The sequence below is a fragment of the Kogia breviceps genome, chromosome 8 (genome assembly GCF_026419965.1).
Source record: "Kogia breviceps isolate mKogBre1 chromosome 8, mKogBre1 haplotype 1, whole genome shotgun sequence".
Taxonomy (NCBI): Eukaryota; Metazoa; Chordata; class Mammalia; order Artiodactyla; family Physeteridae; genus Kogia; species Kogia breviceps.
In genome coordinates, this window is record NC_081317.1 from 104,162,415 (window position 1) to 104,189,068 (window position 26,654).

A 26,654-nucleotide genomic window follows, 5' to 3' on the forward strand; every position below is an offset into this window, starting at 1 on the left:
GTGTCAAAGCACAGTGCTGGGGCGTTGAGATCACGACAGATGAGGCTGCCCCTTCCTTCGTGTTTCTGTCAGACTTTAATGGGAGACAGGCATGCAGACGCATCACCTGATGTAATTATAAGTAGAGGAATGAGCAAGAGAAGGCTGGTGACAGGGCAGCTTTGCAAAGCCTTTCTTTCCTGTGGATAACAGGCTAATAGTGGGGTTTGTTTTAGAAGGTATGGCTTCTCTGGAGGGCGTGGAAGCCAGTCTTGCAGAAACTGGCAGGACCGCACCTGACTTGGGAACCGTGCATGGGACTTGCGAGGTGCCTGGCTCCCTGAGCCTGTCCAGGATGGATCCAGGAAGGCTGTCACCCACAGCTTCCTGGCTCTGATGGCAAGGTCTCCAAGGGCCTTGGAAACACCGGCATCGTCACCCAGTCTCTCAAATACGAACGTTTGGCTGGTTTTCCACCGCTGCCTCCACGCCTGAGCAGGTGGGGTACTGCTTCCTGGCATGATATCTTTTGCGCCGACACAGGCCAAGGGTGTATTAGACAGGGACACACTGCATCATTGGGGCCGGGCACCAGCATGTGGAAAAGGGTGAGCATCCCAGTTCTGCATCTTAAGCCTTTCTGCCTTATGTCAAAGCTTTGCCTTCCTTCCAAGAGCCCCCGGGCTGAACTTCCAGGTACTTCCTTCCAAGGCAGGCCCTGGAGCCAGGGATGGTGCTGTGTCCAGGCGATTATGCTGTACATTTGAGCCTCTGGTCACCTTCGCCAAAAAACAGACAAGAAAAACAAAAATTGCTCTCCCAGCTGTGCAAAGAAACCTCAGGGAACCATTGGATTGTGACAGGATTTCAGACTATGATTTCAGAAGTGCATATGGAGTGAGCTGTTGATTAGATTGAGGATTGTTTAAGAATTGTGATTCAAATACAAATAACATAAAACTTGCCATCTTACCCTTCTCTCAGTGTACAGTTCAGTTGTGTGGTATATCGACGTTATTGTGTAATACAACCGTCACTACCACCCATCTCCAGAACTTTTCTCATCTTTGCAAACTGAAACTCTGTCCCCATTAAACAGCATCTCCCCATTGTCCCCAGTCCCCTAGCAACCACCATTCTACTTTCTGTCACTTTGCATTTGACTATTTCAGATACCTCATGTAAGTGGAATCACACAGTATTTGTCTTTTTGTGATCGGCTTATTTCACTTAGCTTAATGTCTTCAAGTTTCGTCCATGTCGTAGCATGTGTCAGAATTTCCTTCCTTGTTGAGGCTGAATAATATTCTGTTGCATGGATAATGGCACCTTTTGTTTATTCATTCATCCATGGACGGACACTTGGGTTGCTTCCACCCCTTGGCTATTGTGACGAATGCTGCTGTGAACATGGGTGTACAGATATCTCTTTGGGACTCTGCTTTCAATTCTTTTGGATGTATACCCAGCAGTGGGATTGCTGGATCGTGTAATAATTCTATTTTTAATTTTGGGGGGAACTTCCATACTGTTTTCCATAGGGCCTGCACCATTTTACACACAACACCAGCAACACACAAGGGTTCTAATCTCTGCTGGAATTCTTTTTTTTTTTTTTTTTTTTAATACAGGTGTTTTTAAGCTTCGCGTAGTCCTAATGTTTAGTAATGTAGATTTACCTCCCCCCCAAATAAAACACTCCCCTCCCACATATTTTGTTTTTTAAAAGACTCTTTGCTGGTTTTATAGATGTTAGAGGCCAAAAAGGACCTCTTTAGAGATAATCTATTAACTCCATTTATTCATTGGACAAATATTTGCAGTTGTAATAGATGGGTGAACAAACTGCAGGAAATCTTCCACCTCTCCGTGTACCTGCTGGTGGAAATTCATGTTGATGCCTAGCTAGGTTAACCGATTGCTAGGAGTTCCTCAGGGATTTGGTAGCCAAGCTGGATGGGAGTTGAGGTCTTCTGACGCTGTTCTGTTCTGTCATGCTCACGTTTAGGTGCACATCTTGGGGGGATTCCCCCAGATCCCCCGTTTGGGAAAGTGAGACACGCTTGGATTTATCCCCAGAATCCGAGGGACCTGAGAGCCAGCCCACACCCACAGGTGGAACGCGGGAGAGGGAACAGACCCCATGCAGGGCGCCCTGTGCCCGGGCCTGTAGCTCAGTTTGGCCCCAGCTGGCTGTTTCCCTGCAGTTCCGAGGGTGGTGGGTCCCTGAGAGCTGGGGAGGACCTTCACTGCCACTGTGGTGACGGCACGGGAATGGGTGCCAATCAGCCGTTTCAGGGAACCTTGGCACTTAAGGGCTCTGCCTGGTCCTAGCCCTGGACTTAAGCACCAGGTAAAGGTCTCCAGAACTGCCCTGAGCTCTTAGCGAACTTTCTGCAGCGCTTTCGTCTGGACCCTTTGCACCAGTGTAAATTGACACTAGATTGTCCGCCCACCTCTCTAGCTCCCCTGATTGTTGCATAATCAGGATTAATGTAAGCAGCCGACTCCATTCGTTTAGAAATGGGGAACAGAGAAAGGTGACTGTGCAAGTGGGGTGGGTGGGAGGGATGGAGACCCTTAGCGGCTGTTTTGTGCAGAGCCCTCACCTCCCTGGGCCTCAGTTTCTCTTCTGTTAAAGAGGGTCAGTGAACTCAAGGGCTGCTGAGCAGTCCTGACAGTCACTCAGGTCGTCTAGTCCAAATATGCAGTGATTGCAGGGGCCTTGCTTCCAACCAGGGTGGATCCTGGGGGCATCTTCCTCAAGGAAAGAAGCGTCTTATGAAGGAATTAGAATTAAAATGACATGACATCTTCCTAGGAATTTGCTATTTATCTCCCCCTCACCCCCATAAAAAGGATTAATAGAAGCACCAGCAGCTGGATGCCAGACCCAAGGCAAAGGGCTTTTCATTCATCATTTCCTTTAATCGTCACAGAGGCTAGGAGGTGGCTGCTCTGATGAGCCCCATTTCCAGGTAAGTAAACAGGCTGGGAGAGATTAAGTAATTCGCGGAAGATGCAAAGGAGCAAAGGTGCGAGAGAGGGAAGCAGCAGAGCTGGGATATACGTCAGGTGAGGCCCCGGAGCCTGTTCGGCTGACTGTCGTGGGTCTGGACTCCACTGGAAACTGGAGGGCTGCCTCCGGTTTGTCCAGCCTCTTTCTGGTCAGAGGGGATTGGAGGAGGGGTTCCATTCCTGACCCTTTATTATGAGATTGTAGGAATTGTGGCCTGGAGTCCCCAGTGCCCTGTAGCTGGTAGCTTCCTTCCAGGACCCTGAGCTCTGTTGTGTGGTTTATGGCCTATCCTATTCTGTTGTCTAATGATTCAGTTTAAACCTGTAATGAGATCCTTTGTGACAAACAGCCATTTAAAAGCAAGCAGGGAAAAATACCCTCACCTTCTAGGCAAGATTAAGCTAGTTTTGGTGGTAGTTCTTAATGATATTTCAAAGCCGTTTGTATTAACACAGGTGGTAGTTTAGGGATCGTACTTGCTGGAGACCTTCTACAAAAAATTGCAGTGGGGCTTCCCTGGTGGCGCAGTGGTTGAGAGTCCGCCTGCCGATGCAGGGGATGCGGGTTCGTGCCCCGGTCCGGGAGGATCCCACGTGCCGCGGAGCGGCTGGGCCCGTGAGCCGTGGCCGCTGAGCCTGCGCGTCCGGAGCCTGTGCTCCGCAACGGGAGAGGCCACAACAGTGAGAGGCCCGTGTAACGCCAAAAAAAAAAAAAAAGAATTGCAGTGATGCTAACATTTACCGAGTACCTCGTCTACGGTGCTAGGTGGTCTACGTGCTTGTGTTTTCTCACTTATTCATCGCAGGAAGCACGTGAGGTAGGGGTTTTCACTGATGAGGGAACTGAAGGGCAGAGAATTTTAGTGACTTAATGTGTACAGCTGAAAAATAGTGACGTGGTTGAGGACGGGGCCATCTTTGTGTCCCCAGGTCCTAATAACGGCATCTGGCATGTTGTAGGTAGGAGCTCAGTATGTGATGGTTGAGTGAATGGATGGACTTCAAACCCCAGGAACTGTCTGAGCATTGGGTGGGTGGGTGATTGAACGAGGTTTCTTTGAGATTCCGTGATTGGGATTTTTAGCAAAGTACGGTTGGAGGATAGTCCAGTGGGCGGGGTCTGTCCAGTCTTAGTGCAGCGGTGACTAACTCTGGGAGCTTGGGCAAGTCACACAACCGTTTCCTCATCAGCCAAGCAGAGCTGGGGGAGGGCTGGATGGGTGGGAAAACTCTGAAATCAAACAGAAGCCCAGAGGGAGGAGCCCCTCCACCCCATGCAAAACCAAACAGATGTTGCTGGAGCTTGGGGGGCTGAAGTAGGTAGCAGGGCTGTCTGCACTCTGCTTCTCCTGCGTGCGGGAGATGCGCCGGTGCTCTGGGGTGGGGAACCTCGTGTGTTCCCTGGGCGCTTCCATGCGGACCCTTGTATTGAGCTTGTTCTTCAGTGCGGTTCTGTGATGCTTCAGCGAGTTTCCCCAGATGCCAGGAAAACAGAACACTTTGGAGAGTGAGGTGTTTCTCCGGTTCTGCCTCTGACGCCTTTTCCTTACTTGTAGGTGGGGTGTTTTTAAGCCAATGACATAGACAAAGCTGCTGAGTCAGGGGAGGCCAGGTGAGTGAAATTCTTCCTTGGAAGCAGCCTGACCATTGGAATATTCAGTCTCAGCCTTTGCGTACCGATGGAGTGCCGGGGGTGTTCGTTGGTCAGGATGCCCTTCCTGCCCACAACCTGGGTGGGCAGGTGGTTCAAGCTCTTTTCCAGGACAGAGGTGGGTTGGTATCGAACCGGATTCTATTACCCAGCTCTGTTTGAGCCCCGTGTCCAGGCTGACGGCCAGAGTTGGGAAACAGTGATGCTGTGTGACCTCCAGGGGACTGGTCTCTATGACTGCCTCTAAGTACCACCTGGACATAGACACCCCCGCCCACCTCCCCAGGACCTGCATGGACTTAAGCAGCAAGGATTTAGGTGACTTTGACGCATCAGGGCTACTCCCTCTTTAAAAGGTCCGGCACATGAGGTGGTGTATGTGTGACTTAGCAGTCATAGAAGCAGGGCACATCAGAGGCCAGGGAGGATCTGGAGGTCATAGGTGACCCTTCCAGTCTACCTTTCCATGAGAGGTCCTGTAGCCTGGTGGTTAAGGGCGCAGTCTTGGAGCCAGACCGTGTGGCTTCTGGTCCTGTCTGTACTCTGTGACCTTGGGGCAAGTCGCTTATCCCCCTGTGCCTCAGTTTCCTTGTTTGTAAGATGGGGATAGTTAGCTGCTATCTACCGTTATTATAATTATTTTATTTATTGTATATAATGCATTATTATAATAAATATTTTATTATATTTATTTATATATTATATTTATTTTGTGAGTATTGGCATTGGGGCTCAGAGAAGTAAGGCAGTTTGCCTAAGGCCACATACTCCTTCATGCCAGATGTGGGGCTTGAACATAGGAGTCCAGCCCTGGCTCGTCTTACTGGAGCCAAGCAAGGTGGGTGAGAGTGACCAGTGGGTCCAGGCTTCCCCTCCACTCAGTGCTCTCCCCGCCCTCTCTGTCGCCCAGTGAGGTCTCCCATCCCACCCATGAAATTCCAGCCCTGTTACCTGGAATCTTGGGAATTTGCCCGCCTGTAGAGCAGGGATAATTTAATCCTTTGGGCGGGCCACCAACTAGGTACTCTGTCCTAGGTACCTGGGGCCTGAGCCAGGTATGGATTCTTTCATCCCTCCCTCCTGCTATAGAATTTTCTAGAGGAGGGGAGGAGTGAGCAGGTTTGGCTCCTGTGATAAAGGAGTGTGGTAATGGCACCCTTGGAGCCACAGGCGAGGAGGCTGTGAGCTGCTGCGTGTGGGTGGGAAGGGAGACTCCGTGGCTGTGCTGTTACAGCGACCTTGCAGCTTGGGAGCCAGCCGCGGGCCCGTAATGGGACCCCATGGGGAGGGCTTCTGTTGCACAGGCCTGGTCCCTACTCCCAGATGCAGGAGATCCCAGACGTCTTGCTTACCGTGCTGCTCTTTGTAGCTGCCTCGTCAAGTGTGGGGTGGAACCATGGAGAACACTTGACTGTAAAGTAAATTCCAAACACCTTAGCAGCCTATACAGACAGAGCCTCCTGGAGTTCAGCCGCCCTCCCTCTCCATCCACACCTTACCGCGGCATCCCCTGCACACACGCCCTCCAGCCTGACCCTCCCTCCTCCGTTTCCCAGACCCACCAGCACATTCACATCCCCCTCAGCCCGAATGTTCTCTTCCTTTCTCTCTGCTCTGTTTGCTTTGTTTTTTCAATCAAAGTCACCCGTGCATCTAGTCAAAAAGGCAAATAGTGTGGAAGGGACTGTAGTGACAGCTCCATTTCTTGCCGATTGAAATACCATCCCCCTTTCCAGGTGCAGCTCAAGTGGCCCTCTTCTGCCACCCTTTTTGGGTAAGATATGCTCTGGGGTCTGTGGCCTGTTCCCAGGAGAAGTGGTGTTTGGTGCTGTGGCTTCTTCCCTGGGAGGCCAAGGAACTTGGTCTGGGTTGTCTTGGTGGAATATGTGTTTTCTACTGAATACATCGTGGAAGCTCTTCACTTAGTCCTTTTTAAAAAAAAAAAAAAAAAAAAATTGAAGTATCGTTGATTGACAATATTGTGTTAGTTTCAGGTGTACAGCAATATATATATATATATATATTTTTTTTTCGGATTCTTTTCCATTATATAGGTTATTACAAGATATTGAATAGAGTTCCCTGTGCTATACAGTAGGTCCTTGTTGTTTATCTATTTGATATATAGTCGTGTGTATCTGTTAATCCCATACTGCTTATTTATCACTCTTTTCCCCTTTCCCCTTTGGTAACCATGTTTGTTTTCTATGTCTGTGAGTCTGTTTCCGTTTTGCAAATAAATTCATTTGTACTATTTCTTAGATTCCACATATAAGTGATGTCATCACTTAGTCATTTTGTCCCTAGAAATAGCAGTGCCCCCTAAGCACACCCTTAATAGGCCTGAAGGTTTCAGGATTGCGTCCGGAGAGCATGAATGACAGGTGGCAGGGATCCTTTGCAGTCCAAGCCCAGCACCGCAGAGGCAGCAGGTAATCAGGAACGTCTGACGGTGGCTGGTCTGATGAGAAGAGCAAATGTGACTTTTGTGAACATTGGACCCCATGGGAAATAGGTGAAAAGGCAGAGCAGGCTTGAAGGTTTGCTCTCTCATGTGTGAACCCACTTCCTCCTACCCTCCCCCAACATCGGGGCCACCTGGAAACCCTGGGAGGTTTGGGGCTTTCTGTAGGTGAGGCAGGGACATTGACCCAGGCCTGATTTAACTGGAGGTCTGTTCCCACCCTTCTCATCTCTTTGCTGTTCACCTTTTCTGCCTGGTTCTCCAAGAGCTGGCCCTTTGGCTGCTTTCATATAGGGGTTCTCAACAGGGGCTTTCAGAATGCAAAGACCTGGTCTTCCCGTGCACCACCTCTCTTCCTGCTCCTGATGGACAGCCATTCTCCCAACAGACCCCCCTTTTTCTGAGGGTGGGGAGAGGTAAGGACTGCTTTTGAGGACTCATTTTCTCTTGCTGGCTCCTAAATTTTCCTTTTGATTCAAAATCAGAGACACAGTATATTCTCCTTACGGATATACTTTTGCCAACTTGGGAGATGTAAAAAGACACGATTCGGAATTTTGAACCTGGGAATACACTTTCATGTGCCTCAGAGTGCTGCAAACAGCATGGTTCCCCATAGAGGATTTTCTGCATTGCTCCGTTCCTGGTTAATGTGGGGCGGGGGTGATGCTAGATGCTGCCCTCATGCCTCGTTTTTTATGATTTCTGCACGTGCTCTCAGAGGGCCAGGCCGTGATTGTTCGGAGCACCATCAGGAGTCCATCCCCTGTCATGAGCACGGAGAGGATGCAAGTTCTGTCTGAGTCAGGACGCTGGCCATTTTGAACTCAGAGTGCTGAACGTTTTACTATGCGTTGGCTCCTTTGATGTGGTTTGGGTTTCTTCGTCTGTTGTATGTCCCTCCTAAGGATTTTGGAAGGTGCGATGAGGGCTTTCCAAGCCCTCGATGAGGCCTGTGGCTTTGCTCTGGAAGGCAGTCCTTTCCCTACAAAGCACCGTGCCAAGAAAAGCCTCTCCCTCCTGGCCTGCGTGTGAACCGGCTCTTGGGTGGCCGTGCACGGGAAGCTGGGATGTCAGCAGCAGACAGAGCCCAGTGCAGCCGCACACAGTGTCGTGGATGGGCTGCGGGTGGACATGGGCTGCCAGGGAGGCCTTGCACCCATGGGTACATGGCTGTGGGGTTTGCAAAATAGGGAGGGGGCTGGGGACAGGCCCTGGGGTCCAGCCTAGGCATTTTACCGTGGTTCAACTTAGTGATGATGTCAGTGCTACTCGGAAACAGTTGGCAGATGGGAGGGAATTAAACTCACCAACTTGACTTCTAATTCTGAAGCAGCCACTGGGCAGATGCTAACGTTGTTTGGCATTTTCCTAGCACTTTCTCGGTGCTTGAACCTTATTTCCTTTCTCTGGGAGGAAGTCTGGAGCAGAGATTCCTTGGGCGACCTTCTGGAGCGCAGCCTTGTTCCCTCTGTGGGAGCCGTGGCTGCCCCTCGTGCTGTGATGTTTGTTCATTCACACCGTGAACTGGGAGCCCCGTGCACGCCCCTCCCTGTCTCCCTCCCCATCACACCTGCCTCAGGGGAGGAGCGTGGCAAATGCATTTGAATGGATGGATGAGTAGATTTCACGTTATCTTTTTCCGGTCTTGAAAGTGCCACTTGTGTGGGAAGTTGTTTTTTTTTTTTTTTTTAATCTTATTACTTGGTTCTTATTTCTGAGAAATTCAGAAAGAAAGATTGGGAATCCCCAGCCGTGTCCAGGTCCGGTGGGAGGACAGTGGCCAGGTGACGCTGCAGCGGCTGGGGCCAGGCTGGCTTGGCCTCTGCAGGATCCCCGGGGAGGTCCGAGGACTCCCTGCCAGACTCAGCTTGCCCTCTTCTTTCTGGTGGGCCCAGATCCGTGACTCCTTATCCATGTGCCCTTGGGCAAGTCCCTTTTCCATTCTGGGCTCCAGTTTCCCAGCAGAAAAGGCAGGTGCTAATAAGCTAGATGTGCTCTCTGCCCAGCCCTTGCAGCTCCTGTTATACGATCCTTCAAGCTTACCTGGGACGGAACACACATTTTCCACTCCCTCCCTGCCCTCTCAATGCGAGAACAGGCCAGGACTTCCCTGGTGGTCTAGTGGTTGAGGCTCTGCTTCCACTGCAGGCGTGGTAAAAATAAAATAAAATAAAATAAAATAGAGAGAGAGAGTACAGGCCTACGAGATAGGCTTGTCCTGTTTTGTCTTCTTAGGGGAGAATTTCAGGAAGGGGCTTGACCCCTCCATTCTGGTCTTGCTGGCAGTTGATGGAGTTGGTTTAAAATTTGGATCCCTCCTGGAGAATTACTCTTCTAGAGCTGGGGGGTGGGGGTAGGGGGGGTATTGCACGATCCTCCATCCCGTCCCTTTGAGAGCAGCGGCCCTTATGCGAGTTGATGTGGAGTGAAAGGCTCCGTCACGTGCCACACAGGGCTCGTCCTGCTCATTTGTCCCCCGCACGGCCCCCCACCAGGCCTAGTCTTCCAGGCTGTTCCCTGCTACCCATGCTCTGCAGGGGCTGCCCCGGTGGTCCCTCTGACTCCTACAGCTGATCTCTGCACTTCCGGCTTCCAGGGTCCGTGCCATTGACTGCAACTGTGTTTTCTCAAGTGAGTTCTGCAAGGTGTAACTGATTATTCAGTGAGAGGAGGCTTCCGTTGCCAAAGACAAACCTTGAAGAAGTGCCTTGGAACAAAGCTCAACAGTCTGCTTTCCTGAAGGACTTCCCGGAGTCTTTATTGTGCTAATGTACATTATGAATTTCCAAGAGGGGAGAATTAAAATGCAAAGAATGGGAATTTATTATAAACAGGAGAGCTGGACAGCTAGGTAGGAACTGAGACTCAGGACACGAATGGCAGTTGGTGAAATTCTGTCTCCGTTTTCTTGGTTTTTTATTTTATTTTATTTTAATGTCTGCTCTTTCTCTGTGCATCTTCATTCATTCATTTTCTTTTTCCTTCTCTCCACCCTCACACCTTTTTTTTAAAAGTGTGGTAAAATACACATAGCATCAAGTGTACCATCTTAACCATTTTTAAATGTCCTGTTAAGTGGTGTTACGTATGTTTATACTGTTTTGCTACCATCACCACCATCCATCCACAAAACTCTACATCTTTTTTTTTTTAATTTAAAAAAATTTTTGTGGCCGCGTGGCTTGCAGGATTTTAGTAGTAGTTCCCTGGTAGTTCCCTGGTCAGGGAACTACTTTCTACTTTCTGTCTCTATGAATTAGAGGTCTCTAGGACCTCTTATGAGTGGAGTCATACACTATTTGTCTTTCTGTGATTGGCTTATTTCACTTAGCATCATGTCCTCAGGGTTCACCCATGTCATAGCACAAGTGAGAATTTCCATCTCTTTTAAGGTGCCCGTGGACCACATCCTGCTTATCCATTCATCTATCGATGGACACTTGGGTGGCTCCCACCCACCCCTAACTTTTTCTCCTTCTCTAGTCCACAGTTAGATAGAAAATGCCCAGCCGTCAGTTGTACATTTTATGGGCAGTGTCACAGAAAAAGAAAAAGGAGAGACCATATTGGTTATCTCCTCTCCAGCCCTGGTTCCTGCAGCCTCACTCTCACCTGCCCGCCTTCCGCTTCTCTCAGGCTCCCTTCTGAGGATGCTTTCATGACCTTACGTAATGGTACAGATGGGTCACTCCTGCTCCCTTTTCTGAACTCCTTCTGACAGCCCGTATCATTGTCCTCTTACTTCACACTCTCCCTGTTTATTTCCTCTTGGTCTCCCGGCTCCCGACCCCGAGTGGGTGCCCCCTGCAGGCAGATTGGAGAAATGAAGGTGCTGCAGGACCAAGGAGGCGCTGGCCCCAAGCCTGGCCGTGGTGGTCGATGTGGGCTGAGAGCGGGCTTCCTGGGTCCTCAGCGCTCAGGGACCACTTGCTTCTGTTCTGGGCGTGGGTCATTGAATATGACCCACCTGCCCGAGGACAGAGAAGTCCACTGAAGTCCAGCCGTCCTTTTCCATAGGATGATATGTTTCGGTTCAAAATTTATTTATTCCAACTGCCTCACCCCCTCATATAAAGAGGGGGGGAGGTGAGAACTCAACCCCAAATTTCCCTTGTAAGTCTCCGTGAGCCGGCTGACACGCGCAGCTTTGTAAGGCAGACACCACCCGTGCCCTCCACCCCCTGCCCGCCGTGCCTTCACATATATAGGGGGCAGGTAGGAGGGGGGACGATTATCGTTGACTGCACTCCAAGCCAGGCGTTTCCTGAGGTTACCTCACTCCGTCTGCCAACAGCTGTCTGGGGGATTTTTCCATACCCCAAGATTAAGGAACCTGCTTGAGGTCCCAGAGCGGGGATGGTGCAGACCAGCGATGTCGGCTTGGCCGGCTCTAAAGCCCTGGCACGTGGGCCCACTACTCCCTTGCCTTCGCCTCTCCACATACACCGCCCTCCCAGGCAGCCCTCACCACTCCTCAGGCGACCAAAGCTGAGTGGATGGCTGCCGAGGCCGGGTGAAGAACGTCATTAGAAAGCGTTGGGGCCTAGAAGGGGCCTTTATTTAGCAGCGCTCCGAAAGTGTGAGTGAGGATCAGGATCATCTGGGGAGTTAAAAAAAAAAAACTAAGCCAGACAGAGAAAGACAAATAATCATATGATCCCGCTTATATGTGAAATCTAAAAATTTTTAACAAAAGATCCCAGTGAACTTATTTACAAGACAGTGATAGACCCACAGACATAGGAAAGGTATGGTTACCCAAGGGGAAAGGTGGGGTAAATTAGGAGTTTGGGAGTAACATATGCACGCTACCATGTATAAAATAGATAACCAACAGGGACCTCCTGTAAAGCACAGGGAACTATACCCAATATTTTGTAATAAGGGAAATAAAATTCTTTTCCCTGTAAGGGAAAAGAATCTGATAAAGAATATATATATATATTGATATAGATACACACATATATATACACGTATATACATATATGTGTGTATGTGTGTATATGTATATATATATATAGAGAGAGAGAGAGAGAGAGAGAGAACTGAATTACCTTGCTGTACACCTGAAACTAACATGACATTGTGAATCAACTCTACTTCAATTTTAAAAAAAGTTTTAAATCAATATGTGTTGGGGTGGTGCCCAGACAGGTATTTTTAGACATTTCCTAAGTGATTCTGATAATTAGCCACTGTTTGGATCCTCCCCTTTGCTTTACAGTTGAGGGCACTGGGGACCAGAGAGGTGAGATGCCACGGCCAAGGCCACTTGGCCCTGTCAGAGCCAGTGAGGGCCAGGATCCAGTGTCTGAGTTCCTCACTCCAGTCCTGTGTGTTTTCTTGCACTGCCGCACCCCTGCTTGTGAGGGGCTGCTGGGACTGAGGAAGGCTGTCCTCCATAGGCGGGAACGGGCCTGGCAGGAGTCACTTCTTTTTTTTTTTTTTTTTTTCTGTACGCGGGCCTCTCACTGTTGTGGCCTCTCCCGTTGCGGAGCACAGGCTTCGGACGCGCAGGCTCAGCGGCCATGGCTCATGGGCCCAGCCGCTCCGTGGCATGTGGGATCTTCCCGGACCGGGGCACGAACCCGTGTCCCCTGCATCGGCGGGCGGACTCTCAACTGCTGCGCCACCAGGGAAGCCCAGGAGCCACTTCTTAGTGACAGGCCCCAGGTAGGGCCCCAGGGACAGGCTGCCTCTGCTCTTCTTGTGGCTCAGAGACTCACACTCTGGGCTTGAGAAATGCAGCCAAATGTGAACTTTTCGTCAATAAGGAAAGCTCTAGATATACAGGGTGATGGGAGGGATAGGTAATTCCAGGAAAGCATGCTTATATTTAGGGGAGGTGAATAAGGGACATAGTACGGCTTCACCCTCGTCGGTATCCTAAGTTGCATGTGTGTTTGTTTGCATATCCATTCATTCAACAAACATTTATTGGTTCCCCCAGTAAATGGGGGGATAGACACTGTAATAGGCATTGGAGATGTGCTGTGACTCAGACAGACACAACTCCTGTTCCGCGGAGCTTAGAACAGTCTGGAAGGCCATGTACTAGAACCATATTACTTAGCCTCTTGATGAATCCTTTATTGTTATGGACCGTAAGGATAGTAATAGACATTTAATTTTCTCACTCCTTCTCTCAAAAGAGGAAGCTGAAGCTTAGAGAGGTTGACTGCCTTGTCCAGGGTCACACCGTAAGTGATGGAATCAGTTCTGTCTGATAGCAGAACTTGCCTTCTGGGCCACCTGGTTGTACCACCTCCTGCATCAGGCTCCTGATTTTTATCGGGGGCAGCGATAAGAGAAAGCCAGGTGAAATATGAAGCTTCATTTGCTCCAAAGCTTGAGCAATTTCAAATATCCGTTAGAATTTAGTGCTAGAGAACCTCTGCCGTCCCTGGAGCACCAGTTTTGTCTCTTCCAAAGGAGAGAGTACTTTGCATTTCATGTACTTTATTTTCTGTGGCCAGCAGTACACTTAGGAACAAAGCACAGGTTTTGTAGCCATGAGTCAGCGACCCTCCTCGTTGTCACACTCACCCACTTCTTCCTTTGGTCTTGTTTGCTTATGATGTGTCCTCCATTATCAAGTTGCCTAAAATCCTTTTGAAACGGGTTAGAATAGAAAACACTTAAACGAAAAGGTACAGGGACACTGACCCTGTCTATTCCCCTCTGGGAATGTGGGACCCACGTGTCTGGCGGCTTCCTCTGGCCGGGTCAGGGGGCATTTTCACCAGTCTGTGGTAGAAGAAAAGAGGGGGAAGTAGTATTTAATAAAGCTAGATTGGACTTAAAGACCAATTTTATAGTCAGACGTCATCTTTACATTTTTTTTTTTTTTTTTTAAAGCATTCAAGGTATCCTGGGACTTCCCTGGTGGTCCAGTGGTTAAGGCTCCACGTTTCCAGTTCAGGAGGCATGGGTCCGATCCCTGGTCAAGGAACTAAGATTCTGCGTGCCGCGCCGCAGGGCCAAAAAATAAAACCACCACTAATTTGGTTTTCATGCTGTTCCTCTGAGCGCTGGGGTTCCTGGTTGGGGGGATTTCTGCCTTGAGGAGCGAGAGGAGGGCACAGAACTTTTTGTCCCATTTCCAGTCAGAGAAGCTCTGTTACTTTATATATTAGTTTCTTTATGATTTTGTTTAGAGGTAAAAGGGTATTCCTACCGAAGTTTGGAGACCCTCTGCTCTAGACTGTGTGTGTTGGGTGGAGGGGAGTGGAGGAGAGAATGCTGCTTTTGCAGAACTGAGCCAGTGTGGTACATTTACCCACAAATATTTCTTATCTACTGTACTGGTCAGGGCTCTTCAGAGAAACAGAGCCAATAATGTGTATATGTGTGTGTGTGTGTGTGTGTGTGTGTGAGAGAGAGAGAGAGAGAGAGAGAGACAGAGAGAGAAACAGAGAGAGAGAGACAGAGAGAATTGATTCACATGATTGTAGAGACTGGCAAGTACAAAATCTGCAGGCCAGGCCAGCTGGAGACCCAGGGAAGAGTTGATGTTACAACCAAAGACTGGAGGCAGAATTCTTTCTTCCTTGGGAGACATTAGTTTCTTTTCTCTTCAGGCCTTCACCTAATTAGACAAGGCCCACCCACACAACGGAGGATAATCTGCTTTACTCAAAGTCTACTGACTTTAAATGGTAATCTCATCTATCAAATGCGTTCACAGCAACATGTAGACTAGTGTCTGGCCATAATTGGAGCCAGCATGGGTACCGTGGCCTCGCCGGGTTGTTGGCATATAAGATTCACCATCACACCTACTCAAGTGCCTGGGGAGTGTGATGGGGAAAGTTGGTCTTTGCCTCCAGGGGGCAAGACTATAGATAGGAAGAAATGAAGAACAAGACCATATTTTTCAGTGCTAACTTGTATCGACGAAATGTAGAAAGTATTTAGAGGAGATGAGGGGGTGGGCGATGGAGGATTCCAGGGAGATGTATGGTTGGGGCTGACTGGAGCTTTCACAACACAGAGGTCTCAGATAAGTGAGGGCACAGAAGACTTTAGAACTGGAGTGGGAACTCCTGGATAATAATGATACTTCTATTTCAGGGGTCCCCACCCCCTGGGCCACACAGCAGGAGGTGAGCAGCAGGTGAGTGAGTGAAGCTCCATATGTATTTACAGCCACTTCCCATCGCTTGCATTACCACCTGAGCTCCTCCTCCTGTCAGATAAGCAGTGGCATGAGATTCTCATAGGAGCGCGACCCCTATGTGTGAACTGCACATGCGAGGGATCTAGGTTGTGCGCTGCTTATGAGAATCTAATGCCTGATGATCTGAGGTGGAGCTGAGGTGGTCTCATCACCCCCAGATGGGACCATCTAGTTACAGGAAAACAAGCTCAGGGCTCCCACTGATTCTGCATTACGGTCAGTTGTAGAATTATTTCATTATATATTACAATGTAATAATAATAGAAATAAAGTGCACAATAAATGTAATGTGCTTGAATCATCCTGAAACCATCCCCCCCACCCCTCTTCCCCTGATCCTTGGAAACTGGTCTCTGCTGCCAAATCCAAATCCTGAGGCCCAGAGAGGTTAAGGGATTCATCAGAAGTCACACAGCTTGCCAGTGGCCGGGCAGGTGTTCCTACTCCAAATCCTGCCCCTCATCTTTTACCGCCTTTGCTGAGCATAATGAAATCCATGTGAACGTGTGTGTGTGTGTGTGTGTGTGTGTGTGTGTGTGTAGGGATGGGGGATTACTCCAGAAAGGAGAAGAATAAGAGTTTTCTTCACCCAGAAATCCTGTGAATCTCTAAAAATGGCCTGTTTTTTTCTCACTCTCTCCCTGGGTCTTCCTTTCCCTCCTGACCAGCCTCATTAACCCCACTCTTTTCTTTTCTCGCCCTCCGCCAGACACGAATGCAGAGTTTGAATCCAGATCCCAAAGCCCATTACACAAGTGTCTACGGAGCCCTCAAGAAAATCATACGGACTGAAGGCTTCTGGAGACCCTTGCGAGGCCTCAACGTGATGATGATAGGCGCGGGGCCGGCCCATGCCCTGTATTTTGCCTGCTACGAAAACATGAAAAGGACTTTAAATGCCGTTTTCCATCACCAAGGGAACAGCCACCTAGCCAACGGTATTTGCAAGCATTTGTCTGGAGTTAGAAAGGTCTCTCCTTCAACAGACCCTTCCCCGGGGTTCTCCTCCCTGTGACCCAGCAGCCTGATGCCTCATCTCCGCCACGCTTGCTCATGAATCAAGGACTCTAGATTTGTGTGTGCACACACACCCAAACACACGCACACACACACGCGCACGCGCTTTTTTTCATTCCCCTCCTTCGCTCTCTGAAGCCCAGGGAGAATCAGTGACAGAGGTGTTTCATTGTTGAGTGGGTTTTGCCTTTTTGCTTTTTTTTAAAAAAAAAGATTAAAAAAATTCAAAAGCAATTAATGATCAGATCTAGGGGAGAAAAAAAAAACCAACAACCCTGAATAGAAACAAAACTTTTGAATGCTGGATTCAAAAAAAAAAAAAAAAAAAAAAGTTATCTGGACAGCTTCTTTGAGACTATTTAAAAACTGGCCCAACAGGTCTCTACAACGTCAAGATCTAACTAAACTTTAAAAGGTCAAGAAGTTTTATGGCTGACAAAGGATTTGCTCCTGCGCAGAGGACCTTTCCCACCTAAGCTTCTGGGGATTTGGGAATTTCGCCCCCATTCTCTTCCGTCTGTTGCATCTCTCTGCAAGCAAGGGCTGAAATCGTTTTCTTTTGTTGTTCTGAGGGAACCAGGAGGGTGGGGGGGGGGGGGTGGCCTGAGCCGGCCGCAGGCGACTGTTATATAGACTTGTCTTACTGGGCCCTGTCAAGTCGTTATTTTCGCCTCCTGTGGGTTTGGCTTTTGGTGGTTTCTGTTTGGGTTTGGAGTGAGACTCTGGCTAGTGGCATTAAGGAGAACTTACTTTAACAAATTTATTTTTCAGCAACAGAGAGGTAGATGTGACTGGCAGCGACTTTCTACCCCTTCTCTTTTTTGTTCTGCTCAGAACCAGAAAGCATCCCTCCCATCAGCAAACCCTGGTAATAATGACTCCAGCCTGGGTGGTTTGCAGACGTTGGGTTTGCTTTTTAAAAATCGGCCCCTAGTTGCATTTGTCCGGACCGTCACCAAGATCTGCACTCTTGATGCTGTCCTCAAGTTCGTGGCCTTTTTCCTTTTGCTGAAACTGCCTTTTTAGCTCCTTGGTCTCTGAGCCCCTTGAAGGCGGTTTGAACGGAGGCCAGTTTATGGCAAGTTCTGCCCAGCGTTTTGATTGCTTCTCTGTGGTGTGTGCTTTGGTCGCGTTTTGACCTTTCTGGGGATCATCCGAAGCGTGTGGGAGGGAGGGAGGGGGATATATCTGCATTTCTGAAGCATTAGACTGTGTCCCTCATTTTTCCCACCTTTTGGCAGTTATCTTAATTACTGGGCAGTGTCACCCACAGAGGGAGGAAACCCAGAGCCAAGAGCAAAATTCCAGGCTGGAATCTGGCTTTTGAAGTTCCTGGTTCTTGAAGCCAGGCCAGAGGAGACCCTCAGATGGGCTCGGCCATTTCTGAGACACGTCATCACTTTGCAAACTCACCCTGGAAATCTGCCATATGCAGATCTCCCTGACGCCCTTTTCCCTTGGCCATTTGCTTTAAAAAAAAAAAAAAAAAAAAAATGCCTGGATTTTATTAAGGAATTTTCTTAAAGATTTCTCTTCTCTCTCCTGCCCCCACCACCCCCACCCCCACCCCCGCCGCCCCCGCCGTATGCATGATATCATCCCCTTCCATTGCCCCCAGCGTAAGGGCAGAGTGGGTTAATCTGCAGACAAAGGCCAGAGATGAGAGGGAATTAAAATCTCTTGTGGTGGAAAAAGCCGCCAAGCGTGTTTTCTGGTAGCATCCGATGTTGGCAGGTCCAGCCCTTTCCTAGGGAAAATGAGGTTCTGCAGGATTGAAATGTGAGTAACGGTGCCTGTGTTACCTTCCTCATTTTTATCCAGTATTTTCCATTTCACTTTATGGTTTTAAGAGTCAATGCTCACCTGGGTGGAGTTGGCAGTGAGTTTTGCTTCTTAGAAAGCAAGGTCCAGGGTTCCAGGAACTTCCTCAGAACCCCTGGTCCCAGAGGGTAATTTTCTGGAGTTTGTTTTGCAGGGATAGCTGGGAGTATGGCCACCCTGCTCCACGATGCGGTAATGAATCCAGCGGAAGGTAATGTTTCATGGTCCCAGGGAGTGGCGGAAGGGATTGCGCGGAGGGGCAGGAGCAGAGTTGGGGGGTGGGGACAGAAGGCCGGGCAAGGGAACTCCTCGTCCCCAGTCAGAATAAGCAGGAGAATTCGCACCGTGTTCTCAAAGGCCTTGAGAAGGCACGCGAGCATTTGCGCTCTGGGATTCCTGTTCGCTTAAACAGAGTTGCTCAGGGTGTGATTCACAGACCAGTAGCATCAGTGTTTCCTGGGAACATGTTATTAAACATGGTGATTCTCAGGTTCCACCCCAGACCTACTAAACCAGAATCTCTGTGGGTAGAGACAGGATATCTGCTTAACAGACTCTCCTGGCAATTCTCTTGTGTGCTTTTGCACTACTACTCTGAAACCTCTGTGTGCTCCCGTGCGTATACATGTGTGCACACACACACCCCACTGGGCCCTTGTTAACCATTATCAACCGTAGACGAATTTGGAAGGAACCTGTCGGAGGCCATTCACTAGGGCTTTATGGGCTTATGTTCAATTTGCTTTTTTAAAAGAAATTGGAAATTATGGAAAATTTCAAACAGGCGAATGTAGGGAGAAGAATATGGTGAACCTCCACGTGTGTATCGCTCTACTTCATAAATTAATATTGGGCCATTTTGTTGTAGCTGTCTCCTCCCACATTACCTTCTTTTTTTTTCTTTTTTCTTTTTTCCTTTTGAATTCTGGGAGCATTATAAAGCAATTCTTAGCTGTGCAGACGAGTTCTGTCAGCTTTTTCAATATCCTCACGTCCTCAGCCAACTTGGGTCTGAATAGTGAGGAGCTTTTGGACCCGGTGCTGGGCATACCTTCAAGCTGGGTTATTCTCTGTGTGAGATGTAGGACTCTCTCCCTTTTCCTCCTCTATCTGAAAATGGTCCCTTGCCAGAAGGGAGAATCAGAGGTTAAAAAGTGCAGCATTTTAAATCTTGTGTTATAAGTTTGTCTGGTTTTGTCTTTTAAGGTTACAATTTATTTGCTCTCAGCTGCCTCCCATGCCTTAGCAGATAGGAAACTTGTTCTGACTTTCAGGGCTGTGTGGGTCAGATTGGGAGGTGGGCTGCTTTTTCTGTGTGTTTAAGGCAATTCAGAGTCAATGAGCAGTAAGTTAGCCCATGTCAACCAGGCAAGAATTTTATTTCTACTTTTTTTAAAGGAGAGAAAAATGAGGTTCAACTCCACCCTTCTCTCCTTGATATTATATCGTTTTAAGGCCTTTATTTCTTTAAAAGTAAAGCACGCTGTATGTGTTTATCTTGCAATGCGTGGGGACAATTAAAATTCTAAGTATTTGCCCCATGTCCTTTGACCCACCGGTTACTTTTGTATTAATAAAGCCAGGGTCCTCACCGGAGTTTGCCATTGAGCTTGGGCTGATATCATTCTAGTGTCTCTTCCAAGAGCACTGAGACCCAGAAGCTAAAAACACTGTCAGAGGTACAGACCACTGAGAATAAAAGACGGGACACATGTCTAGGACACAGCCACCTCCTGGCCCTGGATCCCGGAGGCATGTGTTTAAACGGGATGCCCGGGAGCGGGCCCTCGGTGGTTTCTCGGGCTGGGGCTGGGTGTGTGCTAGCTCTCTGTGCCCTGTTACCCATGTGTCTAAACTTGCTTGTTTCTCTTTATGGCTTGGCTTCCCATCTCACTCCGACCTGGGGTGGGGCTAAACCCAACCACCCGGGACCCGCCCACAGTTGTGAAGCAGCGCTTGCAGATGTACGACTCGCCGCACCGGTCGGCCCTCAGCTGCATCCGGACCGTGTGGGGGACGGAGGGCTTGGGGGCCTTCTACCGGAGTTATACCACGCAGCTGACCATGAACGTTCCCTTCCAGTCCATCCACTTCATCACCTACGAGTTCCTGCAGGAGCAGATCAACCCGTACCGGGGCTACAACCCGCAGTCCCACATCATCTCAGGCGGGCTGGCCGGGGCCCTGGCTGCAGCCGCTACCACCCCTCTGGACGTTTGTAAAACCCTCCTCAACACTCAGGAGAAGATGGCCCTCAACCTGGCCAACATCAGCGGCCGGCTGGCGGGCATGGCCAACGCCTTCCGGACGGTGTACCAGCTCAACGGCCTGCCGGGCTACTTCAAGGGCGTGCAGGCCCGCGTCATCTACCAGGTGCCGTCCACTGCCATCTCCTGGTCCGTCTACGAGTTCTTCAAGTACTTCCTCACCAAGCACAAGCTGGAGAATCGAACTCCGTACTAAAGGAACGGGCGGTGGGAAGTGATGCCAGAATCTTTGATTGTGCAAAGGCTTTCCCTGACTGCTCCCCTTCCCCTGCCCTCACACCAAGATTACTGGGGCAGGGTGTTGGCAGGATCTGCCCCCTGACGCCTTAGAGAGAGGAGAGGACAGGACAGCCGCTTACACCACGGCCGTCCGACGGCAGGGACATCCCAGGTGGTAGAACGTGTTGAAAGACCGGCAGGGGAGTGAGAAAGAGCTTTTTCTCTTCCTCCCCCCACCCCCGAGAGCGATGTAGCTTTTCTGCTTCGGTATAGCATCTCCTCCCCTAGAATTGTACGTAGATCACCCAGGAGGGAAGAAAATGTGCAGTGACTGAAAACATTAAAGAGGAAAAAAAAAAAATTATGTATATAGAAGTTCCAGTACACAGTATCAAATAGATGGATAATGTTTATCCTTTATTTTTCTATGTAGAAGTTTTGGGATTTGCGTGTGTGCCTGTGTGTGTCTACAAGCAAGTGTTACAGCTGGGAATATAAAGCTGTTTAAAAAAAAAAAAAAAAAAAAAAAAGCTGAATTCTTCCATCGGGTTAAGTCAAAAGGCACCAAAGTAATACGTTGCTCCACGTGGCCTAAAATTGTGTTGAGCTCCCCTCCCCCAGATGGAAGTTCCACTTGAATGTAAAATAATAAATATAAGGTTTATATTTTGAATTTTCTTTTCATAGGGGAAAATGGTACGTTGAAAAACAAGTCAAAATAATGATATAATACTTTTAGCTACTTTTTTTTCTTTCTTTCTTACTCAATCAGTCACCTTCATGTGCCTTTTCCCTTTGTCTTTTCCTAGAAATTCCAGGACCAAAGATCTGGCCCCGTGGCTTTTCCTCTTGCTGTGTGCTCGCCTGCACGCACACGTACTGGGCGGCAGCGCGGCTCACGCTGGAGCACAGTGGCCCCCAGTGGAATTCGGGTGGCTGGTCTTAACTGAAACCATTTCCTTCCCTTGTGGGTGACGTGAATGTATGCCTCACGGGGCCAGCACTTAAAAGCCCTTGAAATGCCAACGCTTGGCCACTTGTTTGGCGGGCAAGTGTGATAAATCCTACCTTGATCCTTGGACTTAATTCTCCAACAGTCTTTTAACCCAGGCACTTCAGGTATTCTTGTCTGTGTGTGTGTTTGACTATATCTCCTGATCTCCCGTGTTTCCCTGTGCAGTTTTAGGGGTTTTATAAAACACAGCAAGCATATCTACGGCATTTGTCTGTACACCTGCCTATCACAGATTTCCCCCTTAAGAGCCTCTCACTGCACAGGGACAGGCCAGGCTCCCCAGCCCTGCTGCGCAAGGGACCCGGGCCCTCGTGCTCAGTCAGGATGCCTCTCGAACCATCTTCAGCCTTGCTTGGTCCGCGCCAGCTGGGAACACGATGCCTTGTTTCCTGAAATGGCCTATCTGAGCCAGATTATCCCTGAGAGCAAACGCAAGCCTGTTTCCTCCAGCCAAGCCTTCCCAGCCCTCTCTCCGAGGGAAGACCCAGTGGCTTCACAGTTTCCGTTAGAGCTGTCTTTCAAAATGAGCAGGAAGCACGTGTGTGTTTTCATTCTGGCCGGCCTGGTCCTGACCTTGACCCTTTGCCCTTCGCCTTTCGCCCTTCGCCTTTCGCCCTTCGCCTTAGGCACGGTCCATGTCGCGCATTCTCACCGAGGCTCAGACCCAGGCTCCTTTGGATGACGTGGCTCCTGGGGTGAACTCAGGTGGTGCTGGGACTTTTGCATCTCAGAACCTCGCGTGCTGTGCCTCTGGGAGTAGTTTGCAGGTCAGGGACAACAGAGACCCATGTCAGGCAGTTCCCACACGTGCCCTGTTGAGCGGGGTCTTCTCCTGGGCTGGGGGGCCTGCCTGCTGACCTGTCGCACCTCGGAGTTAGCCCACCCCCATCCCCCGGTGGAAATCAGCTGCAGCGAGCTTCCACACCCAGTTGCAGTTGCATCCCCACTCGGGGATGCCAAAAGCCCACGGAGACCAAACTGCTGGGGGAAGTGTTGACATCTCTCTAAACATATACCCCGTCAGTGTTACATTTTGCAAATGGAAGAAAATCTAGATCGAATTCTAAAATAATTATCCAACCACCCTTTTTTGTCCGCTTCAGATACACCATACAGCTGCAGAATATTCCTTATCTCTTACGGGATTTTGTTTTCGATGGTACTGAGGGAAGAAACGGCTCACTTCTCTGGGAGAGCTCCTTTGGGTCAGGAGAGAGAGAGTCTCCAGATTTCAGAGTCGGAAGGTCTGATCCTGGCTTTCCTTTCCTAGTGTGTAGGGATCGGCTGGGAAATGGGGGTGAATGCCCCCCATCCTGCCTTCCCCACTGGGTCTTCCAGAGGCTGAACGAACGATGTATCTGAAAAAGCTTTGAAAGTTGTGAAGCGCTAAACAAATAGAAGTGGTCGTGAATTTTGTGGGAGGTAACCACCGCCCCCCGCCTCACCCTGAGCTCCAAAGCTTGTCTTGCTGTCCCATGCAAACCGCAGCCCAGTTGACTGTGACTTTGACTTGGCCAAGAACGAAATAGTTACATGTTCTCCCCATCCCCCAGCCCTGGCGATGACCAACTGAATGTAGTCAGTTCACGGCACAAACTCGGTGTCTTTGGTGTCACTGGGGGTGTCATCTGCTGCCCAGCAATGCCACTTGAGTACAATACTCAATAACAGTGACTTCTGTCCAGACCATGATTTGAGATCCAACCCCTCATACATCTGAGTTTTACTTTTTAGAATTGAAAAATTGATTTTTTTCCAAATGGGATAAATCTTCAATCCATGACTATTTTTTTCTTCACTTTGGATCGAAACTTGCTAGATACTGGCCTGCATCCTTTTGTGTGGTTTCTTTTTCTTTTATTTTTTTAAAATGCTGATGTCTCGTTCCAAGAGCTGTCCTCCAAAGTCCCCCCTAAGGCTGCACTGGCAACACGTCGTTATGCCATTAAGGTTTTATTTAACTTTATTTAAGGATGATTGTGCCTGTTCAATACAAATGTACTGCTGCTTCCCACCTGCGAGACGCACGATGTATGTTACTAGGGTGAGCCAGTGTCCTTTCTTAAATTCCTGTCATAAATATCATGGTTTCTGCCTCTTGATTGTCACCAGTTCCTGGAAGAAGGGGAGAAATGTGTGTTTCTGTGTGGGGATATTTCTGATATGCTGCTACAGTTGTGACACTGGAGCTACAGAAAATAAAGCCTTGATCTTTGAAGTGTTGTGGCTCTTTGGTGGGAATGTTGAAATAAGAGGGAAGTGGATGGAGAAAAGGAACCTAATTCATGGGGCTTGTGCCTCCTGCAGTCTGATGCGTTAAGGACCAGGATCTATGGCTTCGACGGAAAGTGCCCCTCAGCCCTCTTATCAAAATGGAAGCAGGTGGCCAGGGATGGTCACGTGGGATGATGGGGCAGGGCTGGAAGCCTCCATGGCTTTGCTCGCTCTGCTGGGGAGGGTGGCAGCTCTTCTATCCTTGTGGGACCATGAGTGTGAGAGGCTGCCGGTACCTGGGGTGCCCAGCCCTGATGCCTGGCACGCTGTTTTCCCTCTCTCATCCCTTTTTGGAGGTTTAATCAGGGTCCCTCTACACGGAAGACCTCGAGGGTGACCAGAATCCACACATACTTCCTAAAGACCACAGCTTAAACCAGGAACTAGACCTATTCTGGAGTTGAGGGTGGGGCTGGGGGATCTCGGACCCCTTTGAAAAGCCAGGGACAGCTCTGGACTCATCATAGTTTGGGAGATCAGAGCGCCTGCTTTCAGCATAACCACCAAAGACTTTAGTGAGGGTGGGGGGTCAGGGTTGAGGTCAGGCTTGAGAACCAGCCATGGGCAGTGGTGCCAGGAGGTGGGCAGCGTTGCTGATCAGAGAGTGGAGAAGGCTGTAGGTAAACTTCCTGCTTTGCACTTTTACCAAAGGCCAACACTGTGCTTCTCAAAGCTGCCTTGTGGCTTGTTGATTCTCTCCACTCCCGGCTGGGGGGCATCCAGTGCGTATGTACCCATTCAGCAGATTGCTCTCCCTGGCCCATGGAGTCCACCTGCCAGCGAATCCAGAGCGCCTCCCACGAGCAGAGCACTGTGCCTGGTGCCCTGGGGACAAGAGCCAAGTGTCAGTGGTGTTCCCACCCTTTCAGGTCATACAATCTAATAAAAGAATATGAAGGAAGACATCAAATCGAGACCCACCAAGATGGTAGTGGAGGCTGCAGTGGATGTAAAACAGTAGAAACTCGATGGCTTTAGACCAGGCTCCATGAGACACTTACTAGTCCATCCAATCCCCAGCTCTGTCCCCACCGTTGGTGTGCCGTCCTGTCCTGCACCAGCTCCCGGGAGCTGACTGGGCGCATTTTTTCCCAGCTTCGAATTCGGTAATGTCACACTGGTAGCTTGAAATCAGCAATGGTAGGGATGTTTACACCACAGAAATAGGCTGGTGCTATAAATCAGGGCTCTTTCTTTTTGAAGAGCCAGCTTACCTGTCCACCACTATTGGCACGTAACGTGGGGCTTGGTGTGTGATATTCGCTGAAGTTTCACTGAGTGAAAGAGATGCTGGATGCACTTTTTGTCTTCGACCCAGGGTCCCTTCTAGTGCTGGAGCTCCTGGTTCCTCCTACGACAGAGACAGTCTTCATCACTTAGGAGTCCTTTCCAGCCCATCCACACTCTTTAAATTCCAGCCCAGAAAAGCCATGAAGGGAAGGGCTTCCCTTTCCTCCCAGGCCGAGTTCTCCATTCTGTTCCAGTTCCCACCTCTTCTGGGAGAGGCTCCACTTCTGCCCGCTCGAGCGACCTAAATGCAACAGACACCTCAGAGAAGAATATAAGAAGCCCAAGGGTTGTCCAAGAGACAGACATGGCCCCTGGGAGGGGTGGAGGGGGGCTAGTACTGCTTACAGAGAAATAAAGGCTTGGCTCTGGTCTAAGGCAGAATGCATGCATGGCCTAAGAGTAAAGATTACCATTTGGGAACAGCTGGATTGAGCCATAAGGGCCTTGTAGGAGAAACCCTGGTGCAGAGCTGCAAATATGAGCTTTGACTGTCATCTGACCTTGAATCAGTGGGTAATGGGGAGTCATTAAGGGTCTCTGAGTGGAGGACTCCATGACCGGAGCTCAGCTTTAGGAAGAGTCATCTGGCGGAAGTAACAGGATGCAGTGTGGAGGTGGGATACCAAGGAGGCCGGGAGATGGTCGATTTGTGTCACAGTGAAGTTGCCCAGAAGAGAGGTGACTGAGGGAAAGGCAGGGGAGACTGGAACAGAATAAGCGTGGCTGGTGAGAGTGTACAGTGGAGCTTGGGGCGGGGCGTGGCTGCAGGGCAAGGTGAGAATGGGCTGGCTGAGGACAGTGGCCGTGTCAGGAGGGAAACCTGGCTGGGAGGAGGAGCAGGTGGTGGAGGAAGTGCCTCATCTCTAGAGCCATTGGGCTCCCCTCGGTCCTCCTCCTCCCTGGCCTTGCTCAACATGAGCTGAGCTCTTGGCCAGAGCTGCCTCTTCACCCCCCCACCCCCTCCTTGGTGTTCGTTCCTTGCCCTTCTTCAGGCCACACCCTGACTACCTTCTTTGTTGCTTTCCGGGCCTCCTAAGGATGGCTGCTTGGGAAGGTTTTGCCTTTGGAACTCCTGACTCTCCACCCCTCTACCGGGCTACTCACCATGTTACTCACTTGCTCAAAACCTTCCAGGGCTCCCCAGTGCTTATTGACTTTAAGAATAGGCTGGCCTGCATATGGCAGTGCCAGATTTAGGGAGTACAGAGAAAAAGAACAGCTAATGGACATATAATACCCTGAGGTCTTGATCTCCTGAACAGGGCAGGACAAGAACCATGTGCAATGCTTACATTTAATAGTGAGGAGAGAAATAGGGACCAGGAGAGACTGGAGTGGTCAGAAAACTATGAAGATAGCCAAGAGGTGAGGCTTTTTCTCAGGAGGAGGAGTCATCCGTTCGACTTGGGTAGGTGTGATGTAAAAGCAGTGACAGTCATTTACAGATTCCCAGATTG

The 26,654-nt window shown here is 49.5% G+C and overlaps 1 protein-coding gene across 5 annotated transcripts in view; it reads left to right on the top strand.

Annotated features, from left to right (window-relative positions):
- SLC25A37 (solute carrier family 25 member 37) overlaps positions 1 to 23,851 on the top strand; it is a 42,643-nt gene extending 18,792 nt beyond the window's left edge. Inside the window, exons 2-4 of one of the 5 annotated variants that reach the window (XM_059072076.2) lie at positions 16,004 to 16,232; positions 18,287 to 18,343; positions 20,075 to 23,851. In XM_059072076.2, the coding sequence (XP_058928059.1) occupies positions 16,004 to 16,232; positions 18,287 to 18,343; positions 20,075 to 20,595 (807 nt within the window). In that variant the 3' untranslated portion in view covers positions 20,596 to 23,851. Of the gene's footprint in view, positions 1 to 16,003; positions 17,426 to 17,504; positions 18,091 to 18,286; positions 18,344 to 20,074 lie in introns of those variants that run through there. The other 4 variants (XM_059072079.2, XM_067039906.1, XM_067039907.1 and 1 more) reach the window with 4 other exon arrangements.
- Positions 23,852 to 26,654: the final 2,803 nt, after the last annotated feature.